At 39.1% G+C, this 20,851-nt stretch overlaps 3 protein-coding genes across 6 annotated transcripts in view; 1 reads left to right on the top strand and 2 right to left on the bottom strand.

Moving 5' to 3' along the window:
- The window catches only part of LOC121958818 (uncharacterized), a 37,750-nt gene that overhangs the window by 8,370 nt on the left and 8,529 nt on the right, over positions 1-20,851 (top strand). For 2 of the 3 annotated variants that reach the window (XM_088070396.1, XM_088070397.1), the window contains exons 2-6: positions 13,945-14,085; positions 17,447-17,773; positions 17,864-18,157; positions 18,311-18,616; positions 19,701-19,811. In XM_088070396.1, coding sequence (XP_087926522.1) covers positions 14,034-14,085; positions 17,447-17,773; positions 17,864-18,157; positions 18,311-18,616; positions 19,701-19,811 — 1,090 coding nt within the window. In that variant the 5' untranslated portion in view covers positions 13,945-14,033. The remainder of the gene's footprint in view (positions 1-13,944; positions 14,086-17,446; positions 17,774-17,863; positions 18,158-18,310; positions 18,617-19,700; positions 19,812-20,851) is intronic. The other variant, XM_088070395.1, reaches the window with a different exon arrangement.
- On the bottom strand, positions 260-5,777 carry LOC148186333 (chymotrypsin-like protease CTRL-1). Of its 2 annotated transcripts, XM_088070398.1 has the most exons (6): positions 5,641-5,766; positions 4,611-4,625; positions 4,330-4,516; positions 3,163-3,431; positions 1,815-1,957; positions 260-1,538 (listed from the first exon to the last, which is right to left on the bottom strand). In XM_088070398.1, the coding sequence occupies exons 1-6, from the start codon at positions 5,693-5,695 to the stop codon at positions 1,149-1,151; spliced, it is 1,059 nt and encodes a 352-aa protein (XP_087926524.1). In that variant the 5' UTR covers positions 5,696-5,766; the 3' UTR covers positions 260-1,148. The 2 variants fall into 2 exon arrangements, with proteins under 2 accessions (XP_087926524.1, XP_087926525.1); XM_088070399.1 differs by lacking the exon at positions 4,611-4,625 and having other exon boundaries at positions 5,641-5,777.
- LOC121958821 (chymotrypsin-like protease CTRL-1) lies at positions 6,417-11,589 on the bottom strand. The gene is made up of 6 exons (XM_042507959.2): positions 11,430-11,589; positions 9,497-9,511; positions 9,252-9,420; positions 7,811-8,079; positions 7,188-7,327; positions 6,417-6,893 (listed from the first exon to the last, which is right to left on the bottom strand). The coding sequence occupies exons 1-6, from the start codon at positions 11,482-11,484 to the stop codon at positions 6,426-6,428; spliced, it is 1,116 nt and encodes a 371-aa protein (XP_042363893.2). The 5' UTR covers positions 11,485-11,589; the 3' UTR covers positions 6,417-6,425.

The raw sequence follows: 20,851 nt of genomic DNA, 5'->3' as shown, positions 1-20,851 counted from the left end.
CTGGAGTTTTTAATACGTAATAATATCAGTAGTATACGGTTTGCAGAATTAGATTCCTGTCATGGCTGCGTGAGATTGTGACTGACTTGTGTGATCGAAACTGTTCCAGTAACTCCAGTCCAAAAGTCAAATTTTATTGGAAAAAAGGAGATTTAATCATTTTCGAGATCCATATGTTTCTAATATTCTTTCAAAATTAATGTTTTCACAGCAGAAAAAAAGCAAAACAAACAACAATTGGCTCTCCACTATTTGCTGCATGCTAAAGGTGGCACATACCTGTATTAATGAGGCGGTGGAGCAACAATCTAGCAGCTCCATAAATTGCATTTATTCATTAAAAGAAAGTTAATTTTTTTAAAAAATACTTATTTCAGTCAGTCAGTCATTTTCTGTAACTGCTTGTCCTTGTGAGGGTTGCGGCAGGGCTGGAGCCAATCCCAGCTGTCAGCGGGCGAAAGGCGGGGTACACCCTGGATAGGTTGCCAGACTATCGCAGGGCTGACACATATAGACAGACAACCATATGCTCACAGTCACACCTAAGGGCAATTTAGAGTCACCAATCAACCCATGTAGACACGGGGAGAACATGCAAACTCCATACAGAAGGGCCCCCAACAGTGCTAGCCATGACGCCACTGTGCCACTCCAAAATACTTATTTATTCAATTGAATCAATCTGCTCAAAGTATGTTTTTTTCAATTTCAGGTAAATTTAATTCAATTGACATCATATAATGTGATACAGATGCGTTCAAACAGAACTTATGAGCTTGTGTGAATGATGTGAAGTTGTGTGTACAGTTGGAGCTCTCAGAAAATTTACACTTACGAATTTATGAATACCTCGAGGAGGTCGATCATATTAACTCTTCTCATTAACATAGTAAACACAACTCTGTTTGAATGCAGCAAGACCCCCAAAGTTTCTTCCAAAGCCTTCAGTTTGTTTGTGACCTTTTTTGTGAGCATTGTATTCAGCAGCATCTTTACATACAAAACCTTGCCCACCACCACCACAATCTGCTGTGTAATGCTAAATATGTTTAAACAGAGACCATACCATGCTCCAAAACTACAGTGAATTATTTAAGACAAACATAACCTTATGGAAGAAGAAATTTAGAAAATGTTAGCATAAACTGCTATGGAGCTGCCATTTGCTGCAGGAAAATTGTCACTGAGATGACCACAAACGTAAGCTCAGGTGCAACAGTTGTTGCTGCAGAAGTTGTCTGTGCAAAAGTTGTCTGTGGAGCTGCCGTGGAAGTCATAATTGGAGCTGTTGTGTTTGGACTTTCAGGGACTCGGGTGGGACACACAAAGTCGTCGTCTGGGTCACTGCCACTGGAGCTGAATGTCACAAAGCCAACCTTCGCCCCCGCCACATGATCCATGATCCAAGTCTGGAATTCAGACACTCTGGCATAGACATCAGGGACATTACCCAAGGCGCAAGGTTCTCCAAAACTGGTAATGCCAGCCTGGACCCATTGTGTGCCTTGTTTGCATTGCAAAGGTCCACCAGAGTCCCCCTGAAAAAGGAGAGACGAAACACAAACAGTTCATCAATACTGCTGGTAGCATGCACTGAATAAGAATGACATGGCCTTACATAGCCTAGTTTATTCTGACAGACAATAAAATTTTATAGCAAAAATATAAAAGATTACATTATGGGGATGAAATTGGTAAAGAGAGATGTACAATAAGTAGAGTAGTTTCTTGTGAGAGTGTCATGGAATTAAAACCAGCCAAAACTACGAAGTATAGCTCTTTTAAAAGTTACAGCAATACATTATTATTATTACCTGACACACTCCTTTGCCCTCTCGCCCTGCACAGATCATTTCATCAGTGATGTTTACGAATGGTTGGAAGGCGCAATTGCAAAGGTTTTCTCCAATGATAGGAATCTGAACCTCCTGCAGTGAGTCAAAGGCTACAGAAGGTTCTGTGGGAGAGAGAGAACCAAAATCAGAAGACACACTATTTGTTATCTTTCTTTCACACAGTTTTATTGAGATGTTTGTTTTGTGTGTGTGTGCGTGCGTGTGTGTGTGTGTGTGTGTGTGTGTGTGTGTGTGTGTGTGTGTGTGTGTGTGTGTGTGTGTGTGTGTGTGTGTGTGTTTCTAAGCCTGTGCCAGCAGTAGCTGTGGCCTCAGCATTGTGTTTTTGCATTGTACGTATTGTCTGTCCGTGCGTATGTCCATGCTATTCTCATGAAAGCAACATTTGAGGAGCGCCCTTAAGGAAATTTCTTCAAAATTAGCACAAAAATCACTTGGACTCGCAAATGAACTGAACAGATTTAAGATCAAAGGTCAAGGTCACTGCATCCATTGCCGAGAACGCAATATCTCAGGAAAGCCTTGAAGTAATTTCTTCAACTTTAGCACAGACCTCCAATTAGACTCATAAATGAACCAAATAGATTGTAGTGGTCAAAGGTTATAGGTCAAGGTCACTGTGACCTCAAAAACAAAATTTGGCCATACACTATGAAACTATACTAACTATGAAAAATTTTCACAAAAATGTCTAGTAATGTTAAAATGATGAAGCAATGACATTTTATATCCAAAAATTCAAAGGTGAATTTCACTGTGACGTCATAATGTTTTGCAAAAACACCTCTTGGGCCATTATTCAGCACCTTATCTCAGGAACAGAAGCAGAGACATTTGGTCAGATACTGAATTTGGTGGCTAATTTTGGGTAACCACTTTGACACTGTGCTCATTGCATTGATCTTCTTTGATGCAAGGGGGAAGCTGTGTGTGCAGCATCCATGTTTGACCATGCTTGACCGGTGCACGAGTGAGTGAGTCTTCTGACGTTGTAATAGCTTCTGTGCCACAGCCATGCCAGAAGCTAAATGCTAATGTCAGTATGCTAACATCATCAGATTGGCAAAGCTCACATGATGATGTTTTGCAGGTACTGTCTTTACTATCTTGGGTTATCAGCGGCAGCTGTGGCTCGAAAGTGCATTGGTTTGAGCCATCAATTTGTGTCTATGTTATGTTTTGCATGGTAGCCATGGTCACCAGTATGGTAATGTGTGTGTGAATGATGCCTGTATTGTAAAGCACTTTGAGTGGTAATTTAGACTAGAAAAGCATTACATAATTACAGTCACAGCATCCCATTACTCACCATCCCTTCCTCGTCTGCCCCAACCAGTGGCCCAGCAGAGGGTGAAGGCGTGAAACTGGCTGGAGTTACTCGCCAGGCAGATGGGTCTGATGTAGTCGGTGAAATTGACAGGGCTGCTGAGCTTCATCAGGGCGATGTCATTGTTAAAGAGCGTGTTAAAGAAGTCAGGGTGGATGATGATCTCGGACACATTGCGGTTCACCTCACGAATATTAGGGCCAGACTGAGTCTCTCTTCCAAAGTAGAGGGTCCATTCGCTAGTTGAGTTCCTGGTTAAATAAATAAAGGCTTTCTATAGAAAATGAATTAAACATGAAAAAAATATATGATTCCTCTATCCTGGTGGTTTGATTATACATGATTCTGTGTGACGCTGAGCGATTTCAATGTAACATTAAGTTCTTGTTATATTTGTGTCCATGTCTATGTTCTGTACCGAGAGTGTCTCTGGACAGATTTGCATCAAACTTGTATTCAAGTAAGGATAACTAAGGCTCATCTAGTTATTATTTTAGTTGTCTAAGCCAGTGTTTCTTAACCTGGCAGTCCAAACCCCAAAGGAGGTCACAAGTACATTTCTCATCATTGTCAAATGGGTGTGGAGAAAAAATAAAATGGCATATTTGAGATTGTGGATGGTCATCTCCTTGTGTTCCCCATTTGATTAAGCAGAGTAATAGAGTGGAGAGCAAAAGAGTGATTTTTTTACTGATTTTTCTTGCATCAGGGACCTCTAAAGTGCCTCCCAGGAGTTGGTACTCCAGGACAATGCACTGTCTATGTGTACCCCCAGGTATTTGGATGATGTTGTTTGCTTTATGAGTTGATTTTGTATTATGACAGGAGTAATATAGGTGTCTTGTGTGGCTCCAAAGATGACCTCTTCTGTTAGAGTGATTGAGTGTGTTGAGAAATAGAGTGTTATGGTCACACCACTGAACCATTTTATTTACACTGTCCAGGTAAAGATCTGGCTCTTCTCCCTCCTTCATCAGATAAGTTACATATGTGTGCGTTCTTTATGAGCATTTCCTGTATTGTTGATGCAATCCATGGTTACCAATTGTTCGTTAGATACCTCTGAAGAGTCACTTACCTCTTAATCATCAGGTTTCTCATCTGTGTTTTGTAAACACAACAGATGCAGGTACTATAAGTGTCTCTTACGTTATAATGCAGTGAGCTGCTGTGAGCACCCACTGGTCACTGATGAGGGTCCCCCCGCAGATATGAACCCCGTCAGGATTGAAGTGCACGCTGACCTGCCAGGGCCATGACCCAGCTGTAGCGTTCTCACCACCCACAATCCTGGTGTTCAGAGGTGCCACTCCGCAGTCTGACAGGGCAGCTACAACTGTGAGTCAGTGCAGAGAAATGAGGCTGATGTTTTTATTTCAAGCTGTGTTCACAGTTCATCCCGAGAATGTATGAAATATGACTGCGCTTACCCTGAGCCGTTGACCCTGTAGGAACGAGACATTTGCAAAAACTAATTACATCTGTATGCTTCAGTGTTGTGATACTCAACTAGTCTTTCTATTGATAGAGGTGTTAGTAGTCCAGACACAGTGTGGCACTAGAGTTCCAGCTTATTCTTCTGCCCCTTCTGAGATGTGTCACATTTGGCATTTATCTTTGTGAAGTTAATCTCATAATGGCCTCTGTCATAAATGGCAGAGTTTTTTTTTTGCTATTTTTTTAATTAGGAAAAATGAGGAAAGTGCACTATTCCAATTTTTTTTTGAATGATTATTTTTTGCATTCGGCGCTGTTGTTTTTTTTTTTTTTAAAGAAAAACTCTTGATAGACGAGTCAGCTGAAGAGGCATTTTTGTTTTATGGGTTGTCTGTCCATCCCATTCTCGTGAAAGCCTCTCAAGAACAATGTGGCACAAAAGTCAACTTGGATTCAACAATTAACTGATTAGATTTTGGTAGTCATACGTCAACGGTTATCGTGACTTTGCCAGACCAAGAATTTATCAGCTTATTATCACAAAATTCCCAATTCTATTTTGAAGTAAAACATTTTGCAGATTAATGAGTGTCGATTAGTACAGATGCCCCAAGGTGGGTGGCAAGTAAGTAAATGAAAAGTCCCAAAAAGGTTCATTTTGTTTTTAAAATGTCCTTAAAGGAGTGACTTGTGTTAAAAATGCTGCATTCTTTACTGCTGTGATGACTTTTTTTGATGTAAATCTTCAATTAAATCAGTCTTCATGTTCTAATATTACACATTTAAAGTGTTTTAAGTCATGTAAAATCATCAATTAATGGCTTTCTAACATGCAACAGACTTTCAATAAATTGAAAACAGAACATTTTAGCGTAATATAAACCAGCACATCCTTAAAACTGGCCATGAAGTTGGATCAGGAGTTCTCTACAGTGTTAACAAAAACTAAACATAAGCTTTGAAAGAGAGGATTTCTTGGTTTTTAAAAACAGAATAAGCTGGTAGGTCTGTGTAAAAGCTCACCTTGCCCAGAGAAGACGGAGCACATCAGGAGAATCCACACAGTCCAGGCTGCCATCACGTACTGTTACTAACTTCTTGTTTTCAGTAGGAGAGTCAGAGTCCTTCTGATTTAACCTTTTGTCTGAGTCAATATCAACAACCAGCTGCAACAGCAGAGCTGACATTATCTTCATACGGCATGCCTGTGTGTGTCACTGTACAGAAATGTGTTTGTGGCGATATCTATTGTCATATCAGTTAACACGAAATACCTTTAGCTTTAGCCACTTGTTTATAGGGTGTGTCTGACAGTTGGTGGACAGATTTTGTAATTGTATTGGAACTGAACTAAGAAGCAGTCACAAAACTAGGTATGCAGGTATGTAGTTGTGAATAAAATGAAGCCAAACTTCAAAGATGGGTGTGGTTTCGAGCAACGGGGCTTGAAGTGTGTGAGTAAGGAGTTGGGAAGGGGCAGTGGCCCCTCACCTCCACAGTACGGCCCTGGCCCACATTTGTTTTAAGATGTGTATCTCTCTGTGTGAGTGAGTGATCCCATCGTATGTTGATCTCGTTTAGCTTTTGAATAGACTAGATATGTCAGGCATGCATTAATTAACTCTATCCACAAAGCCCAAAATAATAAATATGTTATCAGCATAAAATTTATTTTCTTACTGGATACCAACGAAAAGATTAAATTTATTGTTGAAGATTTCAAAAGTGGAATGAGAGTGACAAACTCCTTACACATTTATCTTTGCTTTACCAAGACTTTAAAAGAAAAACAACAATAACCAGAACTCCTATGGAGCTGCTATTTGCTGCAGCAACACTGTCACTAAGATGACAATGAATGTAAGCTCAGTTGCAACAGTTGATGCTGCGGAAGTTGTTTTTGGAGCTGTTGTAGTTGTCATACTTGGAGCTGCTGTAGTTGTCATACTTGGAGCTGCTGTAGTTGTCATACTTGGAGCTGCTGTAGTTGTCATACTTGGAGCTGCTGTAGTTGTCATACTTGGAGCTGCTGTTGTATTTCCAGAAACTGACCTGCGACACATAAAGCTGTTATCCGGGTCGTTGCCGTTTGAGGTGAATGGCACAAACTGAACTTTCGCCCCCTCCACTTGTTCCATGATCCAAGTCTGGAATTTTGACACACGGGCATAGACTTCAGGGAAATCAGGTACGGCACAAGTTATTCCAAAACTGGTTATGCCAGCCTGGATCCACTTTGTGCCTTGTTTGCATTGTAAAGGTCCACCAGAGTCACCCTGACAAAGGAGAGACGAAACACAAACGGTTCAGTAATACTGCTGGTAACATGCACACAATAAGACTGAAGTACCCTTACCTTACCTAGCCTAGTTTATTCTTACAGACAATAACATTTTTAAGTAGAAATATAAAAGATTACATAATGGGAATGAAATTAGTAAAGAGGGATGGGCAAGCAGTGTGAGTATATACAAGTTATTTTGGGAGTGTCAAAGAAGAGATAAAAAAAACAAACAAAAGTAATCAGTGCAGCTCCCTTAAATGTCATAACAATTAATTATTATTCTAACCTGACAGACTCCATTGTTGTGTTGCCCTGCACAGATCATTTCATCGGTGATCTTTAGTGGGCGATAAGAGCAACTGCACAGTTTTTTTCCAATGATAGGAATCTGAACCTCCTGCAGTGAGTCAAAGGCTTCTAAGGGTTCTGTGGGAGAGAGAGAACCAAAATCAGAAGATACACTGATTGTTTTCTTTCTTTTGCACAGTTTTTTGTTTTGGTGTCAGTGATGATGTTTTATCTACACCTCCGAACAGAAGGCATTATGTTCTGAGGCAAGCCGAACAAGAGTCAGCTTCTCCTCTGACGAAGTAATATCTCCTGAGCCATGAACATTAATTTATGACAATGCACTTTATCACTGTCAAGAAAGGAAAACTAGACTCCACAGCCGTGCTCATGACTCAGTAAGGTTTACTAGGCACAGCCATGCCAGAAGCTAAATTCTAATGTCAATATGCTAACATGTTCATATTGACAAAGTTCACATGTTGATGTTTTGCAGGTACTGTGTTTACTATCTTGGGTTATTAGCGGGGGCTGTGGCTCGAAAGTGCATTGGTTTAAGCCATCACTTTGTGTCTATGTAATGTTTTGCACGGTAGCCGTGGTCACCATCCCATTACTCACCATACCTTCCTCGTCTGCCCCAACCAGTGGCCCAGCAGAGGGTGAGGGCGTGAAACTGGCTGGAGTTACTCGCCAGGCAAATAGGTCTGATGTAGTCTGTGAAATTGACAGGGCTACTGAGCTTCATCAAGGCGATGTCATTGTTGAATGGCTCACTGTTGTGGTCAGGATGGATGATGATCTGGGACACGGTGCGGCTCACCTCATTAACATTAGGGCCGGATTGAGTCTCTCGTCCAAAGTAGAGACTCCATACACTGGGAAAGTTTCTGGATGAAAGAATAATTCAATAACACTCCTAGTTAAGACAGCTCTTATGAAAATCATGTAGACTCATCTACATGTATCAATTCTTTACAGATTCACATAACATTATCAATTTTAAAAAAAAGAAAAACACACATAGACATGCACATGCACTATTTTTTCATGTCCCCTTTCATAATTAATTAGTCCATAGCCATGGATGAGTCATTTAAAAGTTACAAGTGTTTGTGAGGATGTTTGCATGAACTCATGGATTTATGCACCTATGTGGTCTTGGGTATTGGGAATTTACACTTGTTACCTTACATAGTATTATGTAGCCATACTCATTACATTGCAAGACAGCACAGATGCTCTCTTGGTTAAATCTGGCACTGAAATTAATCCTTAGTCAAAATATTTAGACACCAAACAGCACTAAACCACTTGCCAACATAAAGTGCTTCTACCGTTATTTTGTGTAAGATTTACCTGTCCTCAGTTTACGGTGGTTGACAAGGGCAACCGTGTTGCAAATAGAAAAAACACAAGCAAATTAAATGTAATCATTTATATATGACAGACTTACAAACTCAATTGTTGAATGAATGTGAGAATGGAGCTTTTATTTACATGCTCTTACCATAATGCCTATCATATACATAAACCACTAAACAAGGCAGCAGGAAGTCAGATCATATTTTTTGGAGTGGAGGGTGGCTTGAATGCAGAAAACACATTTTAGCTCATTTTCAGACACCACTGACTGGTAGCCGATTCCAATAACCATAGACCGCATTAAATGACCAGTAATGTACGTCACCTGTGTGCATCACTATTAAGGGGCCTTTGGAAACATTAACTTTGTGGTGTGGTATTTGCAGGGCGTTCTTCAAATGCTTCGCACGTGTCTTCAGATTGATGGAGATGTTTTCTTAATTTGCTTGTGCTTTTTCTGTTTGCAGCACAATTACCCCTATCGACCACCGTACATTTGCATGTTCTTTATGTGCTTTTCAGTCAAATTAAAACTTTATATAGGGAAAAGAGGGTAAAGTTAGACTCTTGTCATGCTTATGCAAACCATAATTACCAATTACTTCTGAAGAGTCATTTCTTCTGAATCATAGGGTTTGTCATCTGGTACAGACTTTTCTAAACGCAACAGATGCACAATGCTATGAGTGTTTCTTACGTTTTAATGCAGTGGGCTGCTGTGAGCACCCATTGGTCACTGATGAGGGTCCCCCCGCAGATTTGAGCCCCTTTGGGATTTAAGTGCACGCTGACCTGCCAGGGCCATGACCCAGCTGTGGCGTTCTCACCAGCCACAGTCCTGGTGTTCAGAGGTGCCACTCCGCAGTCTGACAGACAATGTTTTTCATTTCAAGCTGTTTTCATAGTTCATCCTGAGAAAATATGAAATGTGCCTGTACTTACCCTCAGCCATTGACCCTGTAGGAAGGCGAGATTAATAAAAATGAATCACATCTGTAGCCTCTATGTTGTTATGCTCAACAAGTCTTTCTATTGATAGAGGTGTTAGTAGTACAGACACAGGGTGGCAATGAAGTTCCAGCTTATTCTTCAGCTCTTTCTAAAGTGTGTCATATTGATTTACTCAGTGTAGGGCTTTATTGGATCTCTGCCATTCAAGTAAAATATAGATGTGCTTTGATATGGAAGGTATGTATGTTATTACACATCACTGTGCAAATTTCCTATATTTTCAGACCAAATTTGACAGATAAAGACACATCTTTCATGAGAAAACTCAGAACAGTTCCCTGCAAACTGTTACTGGAAATTTCTAATTGTCACAGTACAGTTTTACATCGTGTGATTAATTTCAGCCACATTCATCTGCCATTTAGGTGTGTAATGTTGTCAGTTGTAGCTTTTTTTTTTTTCAGTTATGTCGCTATGGCTCCTTAAAACTCAAGTCCACTGGACAAACAAGTAGGTTTTCCTTTGATACGTGACGAATGTTTTGACAGTCAACACTGTGGACACTACCAAAGCATTATGCCATCCTACACTCCTCCCACAGTACAACTACAGTATTTTGTGCTGACACAGATGAATATTATGCGTCTTTATCACAAGTCTCCGTACATGTTTCGTAGACAGTGGCACATTTTGAAGTTAATCTCATGATGGCCTCTGCCACAGATGGCAGAGCTCAGTGGGACTTTTGGTGATGTAATGACAAAACCAGAGCTCACTATTGTATCCTAATGGCCACAGTGCCAACTAAATAATGTTGTTGTCCCAATTTCTCATGCTCTTCTTGCCAATGTCTTGTGTTGACTGTAGGTAAGACGCAATCCCAGGGTAACTAGTGGGGTTTTATTTTTTTTAAATCTTTAAAAAAAAAACATTGTGTTTATTTCCTTACTATCAACACAATATCTTAAAGACCTTTAGGGAGTTTCCTCAAACCTAGCAGACTAGACTTAAGAATGGGCTGATTAAAATTTGGTTGTCAAAGGTTAAGGTCAATGTGACTTCACAAAACGTGTTTTTGGCCTAGAACTCATCAGCTAATTATAAAAATTTTTAATTTGAAGTAAATCATTTTGCAAATTAATGAACATGAATCAGTACAGATATCTGGAGGTGGTTAATAATTCAGTCAATAACATTTCCCCAAAATGTCTTTTCAAATAATAAATAAATAAATAATGAAACATTGCATATGTAATAGTTTCTATCAACAGTTTTTATGTTTGTAGTTATATAGAAACTTCTTCTCTTCTTAGAATAGTTAAAGATGAACAATAGCTAACCTGGTTTGATGTCTTCCCTGAATACCAAAGAAAACCATCTATGTGCTTTCAGCCAATAGTTAAACATAACTGGATAAAACCAGAATAAGTAGACAATGATCTTCCAGTCGGTTATACATAGTAATGCATAGATACGTGTTGATTATTTTGTTTTCATGTTGTTTTTGACCTCAGTTTTAGCTGAGTCATGATGAAGTTATCACTTTTCACAAGGACTGACTTGTGTTAAAAATGCCATGTTCTTTAATGCTGTAATGACTCTTTTTCATGTAAATCATCTTATAATCTCCCTGTTCTTATATTACATATTAAAAGTGTTTTAGTTCATATAAAATCATAAATTAATAGCTAAAATAAAGCATTCAGTACTCAGGAAGTCCTGTCTTTACAAGTTTATATTTGCATCATATGAAGAGGGGATTTAATTTAACTTTTAACATCAAATAAACCAGCCCATTCTTAAAACTGACATTGAAGTTGGATCAAAAGTACAAGCTTAACAAAACCTAAACATAAACTGTTAAAGGGAGGATTTCTTGGTTTTGAAGTAGAGAATAAACTGGTAGCTCCGTGTAAAAGCTCACCTTGCTCAGAGAGGAAGGAGCACATCAGGAGAATCCACGCAGTCCAGGCTGCCATCGTGTACCGTCACTAACTTCTTGTCGTCAGTAAGCGCAGAGAGTCCTTTTGACTTAGCCTCTGTCTTTGTCACGTTTGATTACCAGCAGTGAAAGCAAGGCTAGCATTGTTTTATCTCACGAGTCTATTAGTGTCACTGTATCGAGATGTGTTGCCTGCAACATCTATTGTAGCAGGAACAAACACAGATGACCTTTTGAGTATTTTGCCCGGTGTTTATACAGTATGTCTGACAGCCTGTCTGTGCACAGATTTTGCCAGCATAATAATATTGCAACTGCAAGATAGAGTCACAAAACTTTACAGGTGGGTAGTTGTAATCGAAACGAAGTTTAAAGATGGGAGTGGCAAGAAGTAGTGGCCCCCTTGCTCTGACCTTGCTAAACCAGTTTTGTTTATATATGACACTTTTTGCTGGCATGTGATTTTTTTGTAGTATTTTTTTTTTTCTGGGGTAGCTTTGCTGCTGTTCAACTCCTTCCACTGTGAAGTAATTGGTAGCTCACAAAGCTATGCTTTTAAATTTCCCCAACACTGTCAGTAAGATGAGTTTACACACATTTTACACTAAAAAAGGTTAATTATAGGATATTTATAATGCCAATTAATAATGTCATTGAAATGAATAAATGCCTGTTTTTCAAAAATAAAATTAAAACTACAAGCTACAGTGAAACTCCCATTTAAAGTGTATGTAACACTGTGGCCTAATTCACCTTCACAATGTATACATTGCTAAATGTAAATGACATGCTTATCTAATCTCACAGTATTCAAATCATATACATTTTATCATATTTCTGACTCTCAGGCACGATATCCGACAGCTACATGTTTTTTGACGTCAAGACAAAGACAAACAGAATAAAATAACACGATTGTACATGTTGATTTAAAAGTCAGTCTGCATTTAGAATATTTTTTTTATTTATTTTTATTTATTATTATTATATTTTTTACCACTTTACCATGCCAAAAGAAAACCCTAAAGTTAAAAACACCAGAAGCCACTGAGAAAAACATTTTACTCTACCAAACAGCAGAGTCACTGGTCTACCACTGCCTCAGTCAACTATTGTTTAAGGTAAAGCAGAGCACATACTCAAATGTAGAACTGTAAATGTTAAACTGATATTGATTTTTTTCTTAGCAGTACATTGCTTAGCTTGCATGCTGGTCGATTTGGTTCATCAAAGATGTTAGCAAAGCAACTCAGTTCATAAAATAAGCACAACAGCATTGTCAGGTTGGACCAATGTGTTTTTATGTTACAGTCACGACTCTCACGACTGAAAATGACAACAGAAGTAAACACATTTGCCAAATTTCCTTATATCCACATTTCAAAACAATGGAAGTGACTTTTTTTTTTGTTAGCACGATGTGACAGTGATTCGGTCTATTGTTTTTTGTGACATCACAAAGTCACAGAAGCCTTGCTGGCTTTTTATAAGGCACAGTTTCTGAATTCAGACTGTGTGCATTTCTCTGTTAATTTAACATTTTGATACTTTCACTGTTTTTAAAAAGAAATGGAAATCTGACTTTTTACAATATGGGACCTTTAAAGCATGCCAATCACGAAAACAAATCTGCTTAATAGTTGAGTAATTTTATTCCTCCCATTAGCCGGTGTGTCCTCCGTCAACCCCTTATGTCCCTCCTCTTCTCCAACCTTCCTGAGGTGCACTCAATCTTTCAACCTGATGAAAGAAATGAGGGTGTCAGAAAAAGAAAGAAGAGAAAACATGACTAATCAGAAAGAGCACAAAGTACCGAACACAAACAGGCAAAGGGAACACATTAATCACCTCTTTCAGTCACTTTAAAGTCTCACTTTTGTTTCTGCCTAAAGCAACGCAAAGCAGAGCGGGAACAAGAGAAAGGAATACAGACACCTGTGTGATCAACAAATAGGAACTGATGTGTGTTAAGACCAATTAAAGAGCAAAGTCAAACAATTTAAACAGCAAATAAAGTTAATGAATATTCAGAGAGGGATTAAACAGACAACACCTTTTCCCTCGAACATCAAGCACTTGTTCTGGCTAAAAATTAACCTCAATCAGAGGCGGCGATCATAGCAGGAGCTGACTGCAAAGACGGAGAAAAAAAGAACCATTCTCCTGTTTTTTCCTCTTTTGCTCCAAATTCAACACCACACTAACTTTTCCCCAGATAGAAAGGAGTTTTAGTCTCGCCTGAGTGTTTGCCCACATAAGCTCAGTGGGATCACCCTCTCCGTTTGTTCGTGGCAACACTGCACCAATGTAAAGTAGCCCCAAAATCTTGGCCAGAGGCCCGTCTGAATTTTAAGTGACCTATTTGCCCACTTGTGTGTCCCTGCACATCTCCCTCCTTCTCCCTGCTAGAGCTTGCTTGTTTAAGAGGACATACACATATCAAGGGCCTCCTTTTACAGAGGCCCTGGGACAATATTTCTTATTTCCCATCTGGCAGGACAAACCCGCCCCCTGTCACCTCACAGCTCTATAAAAGACCGAAAAAGGGCCAGATGATAAGAACTTGGTCTGAAGACAAGCCTTGCCATGCGGTGTAAAGTCCTCGTCTGTGTCGTCTTCCTGACTCTCATAAAGCATGGTGAGTATTGTGTCACTGCACTCATAGGCCGGTTGCAAAGACTGCAGTGTTGTTTCTTCAACTATTGACCAGGTTTGCTTGAGCTAACCAGGTGAAACTGGAAATATTGACACTGAGCTGTCTCAGTTGGACTCTGAATTTGAAGGCGTGTGACAGAGATGTTTTTAAGTTTTATAGTCTCAGTGCAGTCATTAGTTTGTGTAGATTTGTGTTGAGGTTTACTTGGGTTGAAGTTGAAATAAGTGTAAAAGTAAAGATGTTGGTCATATTCAGACATGTCAGCATGTGCTTGACCTTTATTTTATGTTGATTCATGGTAAACATCACAGTGTATGCAAGGACTAGTGCACATATCAGAGCACTATGTATACAGTGTTTGGGCAATATGACAATACATAAAGTGCAAAAGACTGAGTCAATATTGGATTTACAGGACTCTTACAATAACCTACTATGATTTTTCAGATATTTGAATCTGTTTATTTCACAAAACATCTTTTGAATACCATATTACAATGCATATAATGACACATGACACATGAAATTACAATGTAAAAATGTCATATACAGTGATAGACGATTATATTCATGTGAACCAGCCCAACAGTCTAATAATTTATATGTACTGAGTACTTCTCTGTACACTTTACCATGGTTTCCATGGATACAAGTAGGGATTGGGGAAAAATTGAAACAGCATAGTGTCGCCATGTTTTTGTGTGGCATTATTGTGTCAATCCACTGACGCCAAGGATAGATTTTTTTTATTTATATAAATTATTAATATCACAAAGACAAATTAAACTTTTGGTAGCTTACTAGAATAATACATCAAGTGCTTTTTCAGTCTACGCGATACATTTGGCAGCAATAAAAATGATGGAGTTGAGACGAAACACTGCAAACTTTATCTTATAATACAAATCTTGACAAAATTTCCCTTTGGGGACATAATTAGCAGTTTAAATTAATCGCAGTACATCACAATATTTTTTTTTAGCAAATCACAACAAGTTTAAAATCACATTTATATTGTATTATGACTTGAGCGTCATGAAAATATCATATCGCTGGACCTCACAAGTTACAAGCAGTGAAAATTACATTCTAATCATCAGATGTTTGTTATTTTCCAAATAGAAATGGTTTAGACTCAGTTGTTCTGATTCAAATAACTTCAATTAATCTAACTTTTGAAACCAAGGAGTGAATTTTGCGTCATTTGCGGATCAGTTTGTTGGTGTAAGTGGTTCAGACCAGTGATACTCAACTTACAGCCTGTGGACTAAATTTGGCCCAGAATTGGGTTCCCGGTGGCCTGTTGACCATTATTTAATTTATAGTGTAAACAGATTGACTTGCACTGGGATTTTTTTTACATTCTTTGAATGAAAATAAAATAAGGGGCCAGAGTGCATTAAAAAACATCCAAATCATGTTTGTTTAAAAAGTGCCACGGTAGGATCCTCTGGACCCCCTGACAGAGGTCAGGGCTAAGTCCCAATTGTCCTAAAATCCTAGAAACGCCCTGCCATACACCTTGCCTGTGCTGGGCTGCTGCAACTGGATTTGTCTCCTGTCTAAGATGAGTAAGGACGGCAGACATTGAAAAATCAAAAGACAAACAAACAAATGTGTTATATTTATACTGATGAATATTATTGGTATTTTATAAAGTGACCTCCTGTCTTTTTTTGAAAGTGACCCTGGGCCAAAGCAATAGAAGTGTTCCTGGTTTAGACTATTTCTAATACTTTTTTTTGCCTAAAATAGACACCAAAGTAAAGCATTTGTCATGTCTTTTTCTTAACACAGTCTTTTCTCTCCTGTCAATCTGCTATGATCTGCCCATCTATCACACTTAACAAGAGGTGCCACATAAACACTTCACACTAAAGAAAGCTTTCCATTGCTTGGCTCTGACTTTAACTGCCGATAAGTATTTATTGTACTAGTTACTAATTAAGCTGACTGGGTGGACCGGACTGAAAGGCTTCATATTTACTCTGATTCAAGGAGGTATACTGAGTTTACTGATTTATGGTTTGAGATGAAAAGGCAGAATGTGAAGCGGAAATTTTTATGAAACTCAAACCCCTGACAGAAAATCCCTTATCACTGTTCCTTCAAATTTTTTGACATGCTAAAGAAACAAACTGGACAAGTACTATTTGCTCAGGCTGAGACTATATATTGTTGATGCAGTTGTATTGTTTTTCCCTGTATTCTTCCAATGGCAGGAAGAGATTGGCTTAAAAATGTAAGGCTGACAGTAAATGGCGAACTCCTTTCCAAATTACAATACAAATTGGCACCATGTGTCCTACGTCTTGTTTTACTTTTGTGATAAAAATCAGTGAAATGTTTGTTTGTTATCTGTTTAAACATGTCATAAAGTCAGCTAACGGACTCAGTAATGCCATCCATATCTATCTATAAGTTCGCCAGTATTAGCTAACATTAGCTGTCAAAATCAAAGCCACTGGTGACAGCACAACAATAAAACCAGAGTATTGAGTTTATTTAGTTTTTTTCTAAATCTTAAACACTAGCAGTAATTCTTGAAGCACCATTACAGCAGCAGACATTGCATATAACAAGGATGTAAATGATCGTTATTGTGCCATGTTATGCCATTGTTGTGTAAAAATGTAAAGAAGGCGTAACGAAGGGAAGAAAAAATAGCGGCCCTGTAGCGTGATATTTGTTTAAAAAGTGTTGGAACAGTGTTAGAACAACTTGAGAAAAAATAACTTTACCTTCTTAACTGTATTGATACTTTATTTTGTTGGGAATACACATTCATCCTTTGTATATTTGGTTACCTGTGTTAATGTGTGTTTACAACATATATGGCAATTGCATTGCAAGTTGCTATGTCCTGCACACAGAGAAAGCAAAAGCCACAACTGTGTTTCATCAGTGTGTAGTTGGTGCTTCATGTGTTTATTCAAGAAGTGGTTTGTATGTATTGTATTGATGCAAAAGCACAATTTCTAAAAGAGTTTCAAGGATTGTTTGCTTTTGCAACACGTGTAGTGTTTTCCTGGTTTGGTGTAAGGTTTTGTTGGGTGGTTAGTGTGCAGAGTTTTGCAAAAATATCCAGTAGTTTGGAAGACACTTCCCAAGCAATCAGATAAAAACTGCCCTAGAGCAATGGTAGTCATGTTTCTTGTGGCTAAAACTGCATTTAAAAATCAGCATTTAAATCTAAATATTAAAGGCACATTTCAAAAGGCAATTTAGTCAGTAAACTGAAAGACCTCCGCTCATGTGTTGCAGTAAAACAGCATCAATGAGCCTTGCTAAGCAGAAGCTATTCATCTTCTCTCCCATTTAAACTTTCCTTTTCTTCTTACAGTGTCTCCAAGTGAAATACAAGCCAGCCCAAACACAAATGCAACCCTCCCCTGCAACGCAACATTCCCTCATTCCGCATTGGAGGATGATATAGACAAGTCTCTCATCGAAGTCAGCTGGATAAGAAACGGCTCTAACATCGCCTCATTCAGAGAAGCAGTGGCGCATATAAAGGAAGGTTTCACTTGGGACACTAGTGATTTTGTCAACGGGGACTTTTCACTGACCGTCCTCAGAGCTGGTCTGGACCTGCAGGGGTTGTATGAATGCACAATCAGCTACAACTCCACAACACTGCACTTCAGCAGCGTTACATTTAGCATCCTCTGTACGTCCTTTTTTCAGTTTTTAGATTTGCACATTTAGTGCACATTTGAACCTAAAATGATTTTTTACCCCCTATTTTCTCTCTTTTTAGCTCCCCCCACTCTCTTAATCCCTCAGCAGTGGATGGTGTTAGAAACAGAGAGCCATCTTAAATGCCATGCAGACGGTTTCTACCCTCCTCCTGTCTTTTTCTCCTGGACCAGAGATGGACAAGTTATTCAACCTCCCTACCTCGTTGAAGGTGAACAGACCTCAAGTGGGTACTACATGGCTGTGGGCAACCTGACCCTCTTCCCGTCCCAAGGGGACCAGAATGTGACCTTTGGCTGCAGAGTGTCACACAATGGCAGCGACCGAGAGCTGGATTTCCATCTCAATATCACCTGTGAGTGACACAAAGATACATTGTGTAACTTTGTAAATGTGCTTCATGACTCATTACATATTTATTTCACGTAGAACCAGAATAGCTGCTTCTGTCTAAATTCTGATTAAGCCTTTAATAACACCACAGCTGTTGTCTTTGTCTCTTATCCAGATCTCCCGTCTGTTAGACTTTCTGTTGTCCGTTCGCAGTCCAACAATGTCCCTGTCACTCTTTACTGTGACATGGAGAATTTCTACCCTGAGGAAGTGTCTGTGTCCTGGCTTCAAAATGGCACAGTCCTCCCTGAGCCACCAGCCACTGAACTGAACCCAGATGGGACCTACAGGACCAGACGCTATTATACGCTGAGCCCCGAGCAGAGGGAACAGGGTGGGAAGGTCGAGTGTGCAGTACACCAACCTGGGGTAGTGCACCCTGTCAGCAGCTCGGAGTACCTTGAAAATCTGAACCCCAGAGGTATATCTTTGACAAGATTTTCTACATTCTTAGAAATAGAGTGGAAAGAGGTCAAAATTTACACCCATTTGAGACATGCAATTATTTTTGTTTTCATGCCTCTGGCAAGGTTTCGGATCGTCCATCATTCTTGTGAACATGATCTCTCAAGAACACCTTAAAGGAATTTCTTCAAATTCAGCACACACATCCACTTGGACTCAAGTGGACTGATTAGATTTTGGTGATCAAAGGTCAAAGTCACTGTGACCTGGAGTCTTTCTCATTTCATGAACACAAAATCAGAAAATGGTCTTAAGGGAGCTTCCTCAAATTTAGCACAAACATCCACTTCAACTAGGTGAACTGATCAGAATATGGTGGTCAAAGGTCAAGGTCACTGTGACATTGCATCCATCTCCTTCTTATGAATGCAATATCTCAATAAGGCAACAAGTCTCATTTTTTTGAATATGATATCTCAAGATGGCCTATAGGGCTATATTAAAATATTTTTGGCCATATCTCCAGAATTCCTATGCTATTTATGACAAAATTTCACACAAATGTCTAATAGGATGAAATAGTGAAGTGATTACATTTAATGTCCAAAAGCTCAACTTCACTGTGACATCATCATTTTCTGCAAAAAGCCCTTTCTGGCCATTACTCATCCTCATAAGTCAGGGAGAAACTTGGTCAGATCCTGAATTGGTGACACTAATTTTGGGTGCCCACATGATCGTATAGATCTGCTGTGCTGGGAAAAGATGTGTGTGAAGCATCCATGCTTTCACAAACATGGATGTAAACTTTAAGTGCAACTTGACATGCTTGCAGCGGCATACAACCTTGAGGTGGTAGTTCTTGTTCGGTACCCTTTTTTTACTTTGGATGAACTGATGAGTGATCCCCTGATATCAACTGCTGCTTTAAAACAAAGTCAGAGAACAGAAAAAAAACAATTAAAGTATGTCTGATATATCACCATGTATCACTGTGCTACTTTTTGAGCAGTAGTATCATCCTTTGCAACTTGTTTGTCTTGTTCTTCACACTTGCACAGTGTAGTCACTGACAGGTTTCTCTCTCTGTGTCCTCCTAGATGAGGCTCCGGTGTTGACCAAATCAGCCAAAGCATCTGTGGCTATGATGTGCATTTCTCTGGTACTGGTTTTCCTGCTCTGCTTTGGCTTTTCTTGGAGGAGGAGGGATGGTGAGTTATAGGGCAGTGCTACATGCCGCTGTGACACCTTAAAGGGACAGTTCACCCCAAAATGCATGCTTCCTTCTGTGTGTGATACAGTTGGCAGGTGTTGTGCGGCAGATCGAAAATAGTTCCTGCATGAAACTGCTCACAGCAAGGTCTGTGGAGGATTATCCTGAGTAACTGGATTTCTGGGAAGAAACATTACTGTTACTTCCTCAAATATATTTTTGGAGCTTTGTGCACCACAAGCCAAGTGCCATCTAGTTCCATTATATTCAAAGCAGACATCTCCATGTCCAATATTCTCCAACAATCAGCAGCTTAGAGTAAAACAATGTAAAGGATAAAAAGCACTACAAGTAAGAGGAAAAAACTGCACCAGTAAAGCAAAGTCTATTTGTGACCATAGTCTTTTATTTGAAGGCTTTTTGGAGGGCCAGGGAGATAAAAGTCTATTTTTTCATAACACAAAGGCAAATATTAAAGAAATGCCATAAAAAAAAAACAATTTGTGTTACCAGAATAATCTTGTGATCCTTCAAATTTATCTTTGGACTTTATGTGGGTCCTGGGGCATCATTACAGAAAGAAACCCCAAGTGTTTGTCCTATTTAAAGTTTCAGAGATAGCATATCCTATCTTCCCATTACTGAAGCAATTCTTTAACTCTTGGCATATCCTATCTCAGTCCTCGTATCTTATCTCCAAGGTACACTATGCAGGATTTTTCTAGAAAGAAAAAGAAAACAACAAAAAAGCAATGTATAGTAGTAAGCGTCAACTGATTCCTTTTATAGCATCAGTTTGTCAAGTTGATGGATGTAGTTTTATCAAACCTTTCAAGTTTTTAGTGTTTTTAGTTTTTTAGTTTTTAGAATATAGTGTCTGCTTCTCTGTGACACTCCATTATAGTAAATGCACATTCAACAGCTGGTGCTGCGTGCCCCACAAAAATTCTCTTCAATCCATTTCCAGTTATCATGTATAACTTCATGTAATTAAATATAAAATATTGATTTTAATGCATTGATTCAGCATAGGAACCA

The sequence above is a fragment of the Plectropomus leopardus genome, chromosome 19 (genome assembly GCF_026936395.1).
Source record: "Plectropomus leopardus strain MGB_pleo_1.0 chromosome 19, ASM2693639v1, whole genome shotgun sequence".
NCBI classification, from domain to species: Eukaryota; Metazoa; Chordata; class Actinopteri; order Perciformes; family Serranidae; genus Plectropomus; species Plectropomus leopardus.
The sequence above is the reverse complement of the archived record's forward strand: the minus strand, read 5'-3'. Positions and strand labels throughout refer to the sequence as shown.

Coding starts and splice junctions, on each gene's coding strand:
- LOC121958821 (XM_042507959.2), bottom strand. CDS start 11,484: ATGGCAGCCTGGACTGCGTGGATTCTCCTGATGTGCTCCTTCCTCTCT. Junction 8,080..9,251: donor GCAGCCCACTGCATTAAAAC/GTAAGAAACACT, acceptor TCTTTCATCCAG/AAACTTTCCCAGTGTATGGA. Junction 6,894..7,187: donor ACAACAATGGAGTCTGTCAG/GTTAGAATAATA, acceptor CTCCTTTGTCAG/GGTGACTCTGGTGGACCTTT.
- LOC148186333 (XM_088070398.1), bottom strand. CDS start 5,695: ATGGCAGCCTGGACTGTGTGGATTCTCCTGATGTGCTCCGTCTTCTCT. Junction 3,432..4,329: donor GCAGCTCACTGCATTATAAC/GTAAGAGACACT, acceptor TTATTTAACCAG/GAACTCAACTAGCGAATGGA. Junction 1,539..1,814: donor AGGGCAAAGGAGTGTGTCAG/GTAATAATAATA, acceptor CTCCTTTTTCAG/GGGGACTCTGGTGGACCTTT.